We start from the raw sequence: 12,610 nt of genomic DNA, 5'->3' as shown, positions 1-12,610 counted from the left end.
ATTCCTGTCTGGAGGCATGTCTTATCCCATCATTTGCAAATCGGTGACCCCCTGTCCCCTCAACATCATGTCCTGGGAGGGGCGTGCATGAATGTGACCTTCACCATAGTGGGTGAAGGTTCAGACTTCACCTCCACGAAGAACCAGCCCTCTTCCTTGCTATGACTCCTTTCGGGAGCGTCAGGGAGGGCGGGGCCCTGGTGTCCTGCAGGGACACTGCGACCAGGTCGATTCCTCACTCGTGGCTGCTCCTGTAACAGTTATGTTCATGGGAGTGGGTCAAGTGGGTGAGGGCAGGTGCAGATGTCAGACATCCTGGGAAGCCTCTCCTGGCTCCTGGCTCCCTGTGTCTTTGGGATTGGTGACTGCCCCGTCCCACCTCCATAATTTTCATGTTGTTCTGGATGCTGATCCCCCCCGCCCTCCACCCCATGCATGATTCTTCAAATGGAAGCTAGGCTTCTAGGAATATTCTTACTACCCTTGTCAATTCTGGATTTCAGAAAAATTACAGGTTATGATTTTTGTCTAAAAGGAAAAAAACCCAGTAACATATGCCACTGCCCTCACTGGTCTGTAGTCCGTACTGTTGTGGATCATGAGATGAGCTTGTCTAGGAGAGCTAGCATCTCATAGATTTCTGGAAATGTCTGCTTTTCCACCTTTCTGCTGTGCTGATCTCTCATCATAAATCTACAGATAAGTTTGTATTTGCAGTAATTATTTTTTAAAAAAGATTTTATTTATTTATTCACGAGAGACACACAAAGGGAGGCAGAGACACAGGCAGAGGGAGAAGCAGGCTCCGTGCAGGGAGCCCGATGCGGAACTCGATCCCAGGACCCCGGGATCATGCCCCAGGCCCATGGCAGATGCTCCACCACTGAACCACCCATAGTCCCCATAGTAATTACTTTTGAATGGGGCTGGAAAAGTGGATTTTCCTTTTCAGTAGAACGTGAGTTAAGGAATTGGAGCATCCCCCTGCTCTACAGTAGCAGCGTGCCTAAGTGGAACTCGGGATCTCAGCAACCAGACCGAGCTAACTTGGCTTGTCATAAAGAGCCGAGGTAGGGTAAGCTGACCGGCTGTGCCGATTTCGATGTAAGCGGCAAGTAATTTTTACTAATTTCTGGGTGGGTATGGAAAGCCTCAAGCGAAGGCTTTGAAAAAAGAAACAGCTGTTCTTAGGTGGTGGAGTTCTCACTGTGCCCGCATGGAAATTTAGAAAACTCGGCATTTTAAAATTTTATTCCACCAAAAGTGGCATCTGATTAGCAAATAAAAAGCCTCACTTTGGGGATCCCTGGGTGGCTCAGCGGTTGAGCGCCTGCCTTCGGCCCACGGCACAGTCCTGGAGACCCGGGATCGCGTCCCACCTTGGGCTCCCTACGTGGAGTCTGCTTCTCCCTCGGCCTGTGTCTCTGCCTCTCTCTCTCTCTCTCTCTCTCTCTGTGTCTCTCATGAATAAATAAATAAAATCTTAAAAAAAAAAGCCTCACTTTTTGCTTTTTTAAGCTCAGAGTGGAAAAGAGGACTAAAGAGCAGGTGAACGTCCTACCTTCCTCAACCCCCCCCATATTTCAACCCCTTATTTTCCACTGAGAGGAAGTGTGTGATCTGATCTGCGGCCCCATTTCTTTCAGTGGCTGCGCTGTGCACTTGGGGAGCTGGCTTCTCCCAAGATTGGGTCCTGACGGGGTGCTGGGGGCCGGCCCGTGTGCCTCTGCTTCAAGAGGCGTGATGAGAACGTGTTCGTCCCCTCCCTTTCATGTCGTGCCTAAAGCCAGTGGCCTAAGAGGAATTTGCAGTGCTCAGGGGATCTGTGTCTCTCGCGGCCTCCTCTTTTTTCTGGCCTCTGCGAGCGAGGAAGCGGAGAGCACAGGCCTCCAGCCTGTCGTAGCCAGTTCACTGGATTAGCCACACAAAACATTTTCTATTAGAGAAGAAACAAGGTGGTGGTGGTGGTGATTGGGGTGTGTGTGGGGTGGGATGGGGGGAAGCTGGATACCCAAACTGGCTGTTCCAGAAACCAACCGCTGTCCCCAGGGAAGGAGTCCCCAGGAGCCATCCAGGCTATGGTGGCAGCAAGGTGTGTTTTAGAATTTTTCTTCATCAGCTCATCGTAACCAAGGCACAAGCCCGATCAACCCCCGCCCCCATTCTATTTCCAACTTTGTAGCCCCGGGAGCACTGAATTCCTGGACGTGGCTAATCAGGGTGCCACTTGAAAGCTGAGTGTCGCAGGACGGGTGGGCTCGGTACTGGCTCACAGAGGACGGCTTGTCTTCCAAAAGGTGAAGTCTGGATCTGTGAAACGGGCTGTCCTCCAAACCACAAACCCCTGGCAGGAAAAGTCCAAGAAATAGTGTCTGATTTCACATTTCTTACCGACTTTTACAGTTGGCATCCTTAATTTTTGGGCAGCTCCGCTGTGTGCATGACCACACGCATTTGCAATTTTTTCTTTCTTTCTTTCTTTCTTTCTTTCTTTCTTTCTTTCTTTCTTTCTTTCTCTTTCTCTTTCTCTTTCTCTCTTTTTCTTCTCTCTCTCTTTCTCTCTCTCTCTCTTTCTTTCTTTCTATTAGTGGAACACCATGATGGTGAGAGGTAAGTTTCCAGGGGTGAATCTAAATGTTCAGGTCAAGTGGAAGATACCATCGCAGCACTACTTAATATCAGATGCCTTTTCGGCTAGAATTTTTCATCCCAAGGAAAGCCCAAGGCCAACCTTTATTTTTCTGTATTCAGAGTGCCGTCAACTATCTCAGAGGTTCATTTCCTTTGCCCAGATCACTGTGTAGTACCGTCCTACCTGCATTGTCGCCATGACTTTAAGGTCATCGGAAACATCGACGCCTGGTATCTTTTACCCAAGACCCTTCGAGTTCACTTAACCTCATTCTTATTTTCCTTTGCAGAAAACAGCCTCTGCCCGTGGAGATTTGTCTCACCCACACCTCTTGTATCTGGTTTTCTCTTTCACCCAGGCCTTCTGCTTTATCCAGTAGCCCAACGTATTCGGACCTGCCCTTCATCAGGATCTCCCCACACCGGAACCCCGCTGCAGCCTCTGAACCCCCCTTCAGCCCTCCACACCCCTACATCAACCCCTACATGGACTACATCCGGTCCCTACACAGCCCGTCCCTCTCCATGATCTCGGCAGCTCGGGGGCTCAGCCCTACGGATGGTAAGTCCTTCCCCACCATTTCCTTCTAGCTCCTTCTTCTTCCACCTTGGCCCCACCTGGAATGTGCTGTGCAGCAGCTCTGATGTTTGCTGGGTGTTTCCCATGTGCTTGATGCTGTGCTAAGTGCTTGCTTTTTTTTTTTTTTTAAGGTTTTATTTATTTATTTGAGAATGAGAGAATGAGAGAGAATATGAGGGGCAGAGGGAGAAGCAGACTCCCCGCCGAGCAGGAAGCCCGATGTGGGGCTCAGTCCCAGGACCCCGGGATCATGACCTGAGCCGAAGGCAGACGCTTAACCAGCTGAGCCACCGGGTGCCCCCATGCTAAGGGCTTTCAGAGCCTGCTTCACTTCGGCATGAGGGGACGTCCCTGAGGGTGGGGTCATTGTCTCCATTATCAGGGGAGGAGAGCAATGAGCTGAGGGGCTAAGTCACTTGCACCATGGCCCGTTGGCTCCCAAGTGGCAGGGGTGGGACTCACTGGCTGCAGACACCTTGCTCCCAGCCACAGTTTCGTTCTGCGGCTCCTTGTCCTCTTGTGGGGGCCCAGATGCTGTTCACATCACATGCGTGTGTAACCAGCCAGGTTGCTCGCCTTCCAACCAACACTGTTCTGTCCTGTACGTCTGAGAGGCACGTTTGTACCGATGTGTCCATTAGACTCACGCTTGTCAAGTTCCACGGTGTGCATGGACCACCCGGGAATGATGACGAGACATGATTCGGGGTGGAGTGGGGTGGGTCTGGGGGAACGCTGGGATTCTGCAGGCTGGAAAGCTCCCAGGTGAGGTCAGCGCGTTGGTCTGTGGACCCCACTCTGAGTAGCAAGTCTTAGAGAACATGAGAGTCCAGATCTGTTGCATGTGCCCTCCGACCTTGACTGTGCCCAGTGAGAACTGAAAGCGGGATGGAGTGGGAAGAGAAACAAACTTAGGCTTTAATTTTATTATATTTGATGCTCATTTTAAGCTCTCAGGGGTCAAATTCCTGTTGGTTCTATTAGCTTCCCAATTAATTACTTTTCACAAGACTCTAATGAGAGCTGTGTGTCCCATAACTGTCAAATTATAGAACACTCCTTTGATTCAGGAAGAGCATTTGCCACCTCCTGCACACATCCAACAAACACTTGCCCACGATTGCTGGAGTCTGAATGAAGGTCCAGTATTGCATAAGCCATATTAATTAGAAATAGCAGGTTACAGGACGCCTGGGGGCTCAGTGGTTGAACATGTGCCTTCAGCTCAGGGCGTGATCCCAGGGTCCCGGGATTGAGTTCCGCATCGGGCTCCTTGCAGGGATCTGGCTTTTCCCTCTGCCTGTGTCTCTGCCTCTCTCTCTCTCAATGTGTCTCTCATGAATAAATAAATAAAATATTTTAAAAAAGAAATAGCAGGTTATGAGTTCTCTTAAGAGACACCCACAAGTCACCGGGGCTTGTGTCAGAGCGCAGGGCACCACCAATCTCTCCTATCCGTGGGACCTGCGCTGCCCACATCCTCCCTGGAGCCCCTTCCTGGGGCTGGCCATGCCTGGTGGGGAGAGGTCGGAGGCTGTATGAAAGTTCTTAGTAAATCTACTCAGTTGTATTTCCAAGAGCAGCTGCACTGCCTCAATAGCTCACCTCTTTCTGAGTCAGTGCAGCGGACACAGTTATGAGGTACCTAAGGAATACGTTGTGCCATTTGGACAAGATTCACATTTTAAAAAAAAAATGAAACTGTAAGACAGTCAGACCCAAGTCAGTTCTCCTGTTTTGGTGAGACACTGGGAAAAACTGGAGAGTCGTCTCCGTGGAGTAGTTGGGAGTTGGAGGAAATGACTACACCGGAGAACAGAGGGAGAGAGAGGTCAGGGAGGCCAGCTCACAGCAGACTTGGAGCTATGCCTGCCTTGCAGAAATTTCGTTGGGCCAGTGGAAAGTGGTACCTCGAGTTAAAGCATTTTGTCTTCTGTTTTCTGTGGCATTTGATGATGAGTATGAATAAAACATTCTTTGACTGGTTTGCTGTGCCTTCCTCTTCCTGACTTTTAAGAATCTTAACTAATAATCAAATAAAGTCAAGTCCCGATGGCTCTCACACGTAGGCTAAGAGGTTCGTGTGCATCTCTGTCTACATTTTTATCATGTATAAGAAGCATGTGAACACGTGTAAAACATACACAGACCTATTGTTAGATTACCCATATTTCTACATGATAATTGTAAAACTAACTTTTACTGATGGAATGCTGGGTGCCGAGTGCTGTCACATTCATTGCCACCAGCAAACTGTTGGAGGCGGGAAGAGGAGGAGCTGGGATTTGCATCCAGATCTTGGAGGATCTGGAGACCACCCTTAGAACTGCCACAGTATCTTGCTGCTTTTGCACATAGATTGGCAGTGGAAACAGATTATTATCCCACTCTCGCAGTGCTGACTCTTGCCAGTAAATTGCACCAGAATGATAGGTGTATTTCCTTTCTGATTTTGTAATGAAAAAAAAAGGGAGAAAGGAGCTTTAACATTATGGTACCCCAAATTGCAGCTTATCACCCGGTCCTGCATTATTAAAACCATACTGGCTTTTCCATTCCTAGTCCCTGGGCCCTCCAGGTCATGAGAGCCGACTCATGCTCCTGCCGGAAGCTGAGGGAAGGATTTTAAGTGTGTCCGGGAAGATAGCACAGGGGTCTCAGTTGTCTACCCCTGTAAGATATGTGAACACACAGTGATTTCATGTCAGAGTGATTGAATTTGGAAGGGGCACACGTGAGAAGGAGAACGTAAATACGCTTGAATCATTTGGAATTCTTCATTGCGTCTTTAAGCCTCAAAAATTGTATGATGTATCTTACTTTTTCTCTTCTTTTTCTTTGGTTTGATTTTCAAGTGAAAGATACCTTGTAGACTTCAGTGAAAGCACAGTTTGAGTCAAAGAAGCTTTTAACCTAGAATGAGCCATAAAAAGGGAATCTTGACGTGGGCCACGGGGCAGACGGCTTTGGGAAGTCTCGAGAAAAGTTTCGCGTTGACCTTTCTCAAGTAGTCACCGTACTCCCCTTGTCTTCTCTCCTAGCCCCCCATGCTGGGGTCAGCCCAGCGGAATACTATCATCAGATGGCTCTGCTGGCTGGCCAGCGCAGCCCCTACGCAGACATCATTCCCTCCGCTGCCACTGCCGGCGCTGGGGCCATCCACATGGAATATCTTCATGCCATGGACAGTAAGTGAGGGGGCTCTTTCCTGTAGCCTGGTGGTGGTGGATGCTGACTCGTGGGTTGTAGAGATGGATGCACAGGTTAGGTGGTTGTCTAACTTTTGAAACCGGGGAGGGAGGAAGAATAATTGGTGCTCTGCTCTGCCCAGTTTTCTAAGAAGCTTCCACATATCTGGCCATCGTGGGATTCCTTGTAGAGCTCTACGAGACCAACAAACTGGAAGATGCAGACGATTGTCATTGGGCAGGTGTAAAAAAGGTCTCCTGCCCTGATTGTCCTGATAACAAAAAGAGATGTATTTGGGATCCCTGGGTGGCGCAGCGGTTTAGCGCCTGCCTTTGGCCCAGGGCGCGATCCTGGAGACCCAGGATCGAATCCCACATCAGGCTCCCGGTGCATGGAGCCTGCTTCTCCCTCTGCCTGTGTCTCTGCCTCTCTCTCTCTCTCTCTCTCTCTCTGTGACTATCATAAATAAATAAAAATTAAAAAAAAAAAGTTAAAAAAAAAAAAACAGATGTGTTTGATGACGTGGATGTACTCACCCAGTCACTCCTTGAGGTTTTCTAGATTTTAGGCTTTAAAACTTTATCTTTATCTTATTCTTATTTTTTGTCAGAGATTTATCTATTTATTTTAGAGAGAGAAAGAGAGAGCACATGTGAGTGGGGGAGGGGCAGAGGGGGAAGGAGAAAGGGAATCTCAAGCAGACTCCCCGCTGAGCAGGGGGCCCAATACAGGGCCTGATCCCAGGACCCCGAGATCATGACCTGAGCCGAAATCACGAGTTGGACGCTCTACCGACTGAGCCACCCAGGCATCCCTAAAAAAAATCAATTTTAAAAAATTAAAAATTAAAAAAATTTTAAAAATATAAATTTTTTTTTTTTAAAAACCCTAGACTTAGTTTTTACATTTTTTCCATGGGTTTATTTTGCCTCATATGTTTTCTTTACAATAACAATTATATTTCACTACGACCTTTAATCGAGGAAAACTGAAAAGCATTTCCTAATCAGAAAGAGTTATTTTTAGTACATAACTGTAGAAGATAATGGCATCTTTTGATGCTTTTTACATCACTTAGTTTTGGATCCCTCAAGGCTTATAGCGATGCCTTTGGGTCACTTATCTAGACATAGAGACAAATGAGCCTGTGAGTATCACGGTTCAGAACATCCAAGAGTTCTTATTTATTCACACTCTTCCAGTTCCATTTGCCAGGTGCCAGGAAGTGAATGCGAAACATCGTACGAGGTGTATATCAATGGAGGCCACTGCCCTTTGACTATGACAACCACATGGCTTTGAGTAGGGCATATGCCAGGGCTTGGTTGGTTGGTTCGTTTCTCTGGTTGGTTGGTTGGTGCTTTCTCATCTACAGTCTGTTTGGGTTCTTCTGTGACACAGGTGTACCCTGGTCAGGTCTCTAGTGATGGTGAGTAAGGCAGCCTTCTGGTCTGGAGTGGAGAGAGGGCGGTTGGTTCACACAGGGCGAAATCTACAGCCTCCGTCCTCTTGTGGCCACGAACGAACCCAGCTGGGTTATGCGGGGTCCCAGCTTGCGCTGCTTTCCATGGAGTTCATTACCGCACTCAAAAGTACAAGAAACGTGTTCCATCTTCTGCAGGGGTTGTGTTGTTTGGCTTTCTAGAGTCCAGAGCTTACGTTTCAGATTCATCATAACCACATTTCAATTAGGGATTGTGGAGAAAAAGTTCAGTGTTATTATGCAAATTAGTTATTTGAAAATCTGCAAATAAAGAATTAAAATAGGGGAGAGTCCTTGGAAGGTCAGCCGTATTGCCTTCTACATTTGATGAGAATATGTTCAGTCAGGCAGTGGCGGTTTTTATCTAAATAAAGGATGAAGCTACCCTTTTACTTGTAAAAACTAATTAAAGGAATTTTAATTTGCCTGAGTATATGGTAAATTGATTGTCATTAAGTAGGAATTTAGATGTCCTATCATTCATCACATAAAAGGAAACCTCCTTATTCTTTGTCAGAATTCTTTATTAGAACAGAGAAACAAAACAATTAACAGAAAGCCAGATCGGAGATATCTGTGTTGGAACAATAAGAATGCTCGGGCTTCCGTTTCCGAAGGAACCCGTAAGATCAGTGTAGACGTGGGCCACTTCTCTCTTGGCTGTTTCTAAAATGTGTACCTTGGGTTTTAGCTGTTCCCCTCCCCGGAGGATCCTGAATCACCGTTCCAAAATGCTGACTTTTCTCCATTTGCTTGCTTATAAGGGGGTTAGGAAGCATATATTAAAGGGTTGGAAAGTGCTTAAAATACTATCTTCCTTCAAAAAAAAAAAATTGAAATAGCATTTAGTTAAGTATAACATAAGAGCACCCAGCATTTCAATCATAGGAGACCTTTCCAACAGAGAAGCAAAACAATTCCAAATTACTACACTGGAGGTGCACCTGCAGTGTCAGAGCCCAGCTGGTATCTAGCTGGTCACTTGGATCCATTGTTAATGGATCTTCAGGACTCTTCAGGTGGCGGAAACCACAATAAACTGGTTTTTGATGAGCATTTGACATTTAAGTATGCTGACAAGGGGCATATCTTGGTTTCCACCACTTACAGTACAGAGTATTTATATGTCGCATGTTAGAATAAGCAAGTCTGTTTTTTGGCTCTAATTCTGTCTTTTGGGATTGATGACCTTAAAAGACAAGAGAGCAAGTAATCCTAGGAGGAACATTCTAGAACCGAGGGTTCCCCCAAAACTACATTATTTGTATTGGTGGAGACTTAATTATTAAGAGCCCACCCAGGAGGGAAAAACAAAGGGACTGAACCAACCAGGCAGGCCATGGGCAACAACAGGAAGGCTTCCTTGGAAGGATGAAGGAAGGCCTCTGGGCTCTGTCTGTGGGAGATGGAAGGGGCCCCTAAGACCTTTCTTGCTTCACAGCATCAATGGCCACCTTATCTAGTTAGTGATTTAAAGAATTAGAGGTGTTCCAGGAATCCTCTCTGTCTAGAATGCCCTATTACTCTTAACTCTGCCCGTGATCACTGAGACCCATTGAGAAGGGTTATTGCTGAGGATTATATGAAAGTAGACACTAAATCTGGAGTCCCTGGAGTTGTTTGTAAGTGGAATGTATTTCTTCACTGAAAAACTATGATGAAATTAGCTTCTCATAAGGGAGTAAATGTGAAACATTTATGTGTAAGGCAGATGCCATAATAAAAGTAAGATGCTGATTTAAACAGGAAAAGATGTGTTCATAGCTGGGAAAGCCATGCTGGTAGGAGCACGACCTAAATCAGGCTGATAACGAAATGATTCTAAACGAAGAAACTCAGTTTTGAATGTGTCTGAAAGAAAAATTTGAGGAGCCACCATATTCATCTTTCAAATTGGTTTTCCAGCTTTACACGTGGATGGTACTAACTTGACTTCCTAAGCTCCAGTTTGTGATTTATTTTTTAACTATAAAGTATATCTGTGTATTCTCTGAGATCGTCTGTAGACTCATATCCATCTATATCGTTTCATTACATGGTCTCGAAGCACGTTGGATTGTTATCTTGTGTCAAGGTCCATGATGAAAGAAATATTCCCATGGAAGTTTCCAGAGACCAAGCGCCTAGGCTTCTTTCTATAAAGAAGGCTTACCTTCTGCTTCTGTGCTCTGGGTACTGCAAAAGTGTAGTGCCCCCGTGTGAAAGTGTACCCATACTCTAAAATAGAAACCCTCCATTATTATTCAAAATTAATCGTGTTTGATTTGCTTCTTACGGAGTGGGATTGTGCTCTCATTCTTTCGTTCAACTTGAGTTTGATGACTCTGTAATGTAAATTTGACCTTAGTGGAGTGTGGGCCTCTGGGCCACATTCATAGCCAATCCCTAAAATTCAGATCTCTAGTGTCTACCATATTGAAGGCAAGTAGGCATATTTAATTGTTAACTCTTTAGCTGAAAAAGCATTGTATTAAGTTGGCACACATTTACGCGTGAGTTACTAACCTCCAGATGAGAACTTCATTGGAAGAGTCTTAATAAAGACTGGATTTCTTTTTTTTTTTTTTTTAAATATTTATTTATTTATTTATGATAGATAGATAGATAGATAGATAGAAAGAGGCAGAGGAGGAGGGAGAAGCAGGCTCCAAGCACCGGGAGCCCGACGCGGGACTCGATCCCGGGACTCCAGGATCGCGCCCTGGGCCAAAGGCAGGTGCCAAACCGCTGAGCCACCCAGGGATCCCCAAGACTGGATTTCTAATAATAAATGCTTTCTTCTCTGTTGGTTCTGACTGGAGAAGCAAGGTCCAGAGGATTAAAATAGATTCATCAAAGCCCATATTTTAATGCTTGTGCATTAATGTTCCAACTTGGAACATCTCCAAACCATGCTGAGATTTGAGACGTTTATTGGGGCTTATGCCTTTAGAGTATGGGGAACGGAGTGGGGGTTCCCCACTCTTGGCGCTCCTGGAGGGAGAGAATTCTCCATTGTAGAGGGCTGGCCTGGGCGTCGCTGGGTGTTCAGCAGCACGCCTGGCCTCTGCACACTAGATGCGAGCAGCACCCTGAGAATTGTGATAACCAGAATGTTTCCAGATGTTGTCACATGTCCCCTGGAGGCATAATTGCCCCCAATTGAGAACCATTAATTTCGGGTAATGCATTTATCTGTTGTGTTAGTAAAGCTGTAAGTATACATGGATCAGATAACTTCAGAAATCTTAGGGAAATGAGGGCATAAGTAAGCTGAATTTTTAGTCTTTGGATACTTTAATTCCTTCTCTCCTTCGGCTCATTGCCATAAAATGGTGCATGTTGGGATGGGGAGGGGTGTGTTGTGTAGAACTGTGGGGACCACTGTCTTTGTCGCTTGTGGTGAATTAATGATGGGAATATCTAAGCAGCCGTCAGATTCATAAATCACTAGAAATGAGCGGGATAACACATAAAAGTCTTTCCCTTTTGTTTAGCAATTTATCATTTTGCCTGCACATTAATAAACAGAGCTCCCCCGAGGTAAGCCCTGGAAGATAAATATTTCTCCCTAATTTCCTCAATTGTAGCCAGTAGATCACCAGTGGGTGGAGAGGTACTTGTCACCGCAAGTTGCCGGCTTCCTCTCCTTCACTTCTTCCACCGGGGCAAGTCGCGATACAGAGCAGGTGCCGAGCACAACCGCAGGTAATCGGGTTCTGTTTTGTTTATGTAACAGGCACCAGATTCCCCAGCCCCAGGCTGTCGGCCCGGCCGAGCCGAAAACGTACACTGTCCATATCACCGCTGTCCGATCACAGCTTTGACCTTCAGACCATGATAAGGACATCTCCCAACTCCTTGGTCACGATTCTCAATAATTCCCGCAGCAGCTCTTCAGCGAGCGGCTCCTACGGCCACTTGTCTGCGAGTGCAATCAGGTACGTATTTTCCAGAATCCATTATGTGTTTCTTGAACAGAGGGTCAGTGCTGACAGCCCGTGAGGATGAGCGCGACAGCGCGACACCGGGCCTGCCCCGGGTGCCGCGCAGATACCGCTGCAGTGAATTCCAGAGCCAGTTAGTGGGCCCAGAAGAACTTGTGGCGGACCGTACAGTCAGTAGCCCGCATGCCCAGACGTAGTTCCTCCGTAGAGGCAGTGGGCAGGGCAGATCTTTCACCCAGGCCCCAGGTCCAGCCCCGGTTGCAGAGCACCTGGCATGACAGGAGCAGAAATCGGAAGACCAGGCGTGGCGTGATTCTCCGCTGTTCACTGCGGGGGGGGGGGGGGGTGCACATTTCAGGAAGGAAGAAAAGGCGTCAGCAGGATTTTTAATCTAAGGGAAAATACATGGGATGACATCAGAAGGCATATCTGTCAGAGGCGATGGGGCAAATGAAGATTTCCTTGTGTTCCTATTACGTATTTTTAGCTTAATTTGAAAGCTCTCTGTTTTGTCACCCTACAGCGAGAACATTCTGACACTCCCTTTGGTGAGGTGCCTCGTGTCTGCACTCGCATGCGAGGGCACAAACACAGGCTGCTGTAAACGTGCTTCCTGTAAAATATTTCTCACTGCTAATGATCAAACGTGAGCTGATGTCAATAAGTAGGGAATAAAAGTAAGCCAAGTGATGAGTTTTAGGTGTGTTTACACTGCTTTTTTTTTTTTTTAAGATTTTATTTATTTATTCATGAGAGACACACACAGAGAGAGAGAGAGAGAGAGAGGCAGAGGGAGAAGCA

The 12,610-nt window shown here is 46.6% G+C and overlaps 1 protein-coding gene across 3 annotated transcripts in view; it reads left to right on the top strand.

Moving 5' to 3' along the window:
- GLI3 (GLI family zinc finger 3) overlaps positions 1-12,610 on the top strand; it is a 269,723-nt gene that overhangs the window by 181,111 nt on the left and 76,002 nt on the right. For all 3 annotated transcript variants that reach the window (XM_072791651.1, XM_072791650.1, XM_072791652.1), the window contains 3 exons: positions 2,991-3,193; positions 6,253-6,399; positions 11,602-11,803. In XM_072791651.1, the coding sequence (XP_072647752.1) occupies positions 2,991-3,193; positions 6,253-6,399; positions 11,602-11,803 (552 nt within the window). The remainder of the gene's footprint in view (positions 1-2,990; positions 3,194-6,252; positions 6,400-11,601; positions 11,804-12,610) is intronic.

This window comes from Canis lupus, chromosome 21 (genome assembly GCF_048164855.1).
Source record: "Canis lupus baileyi chromosome 21, mCanLup2.hap1, whole genome shotgun sequence".
Classification (NCBI taxonomy): domain Eukaryota; kingdom Metazoa; phylum Chordata; class Mammalia; order Carnivora; family Canidae; genus Canis; species Canis lupus.
Note: the sequence above shows the minus strand (reverse complement) of the source record. Positions and strands in the feature narration are given on the sequence as shown.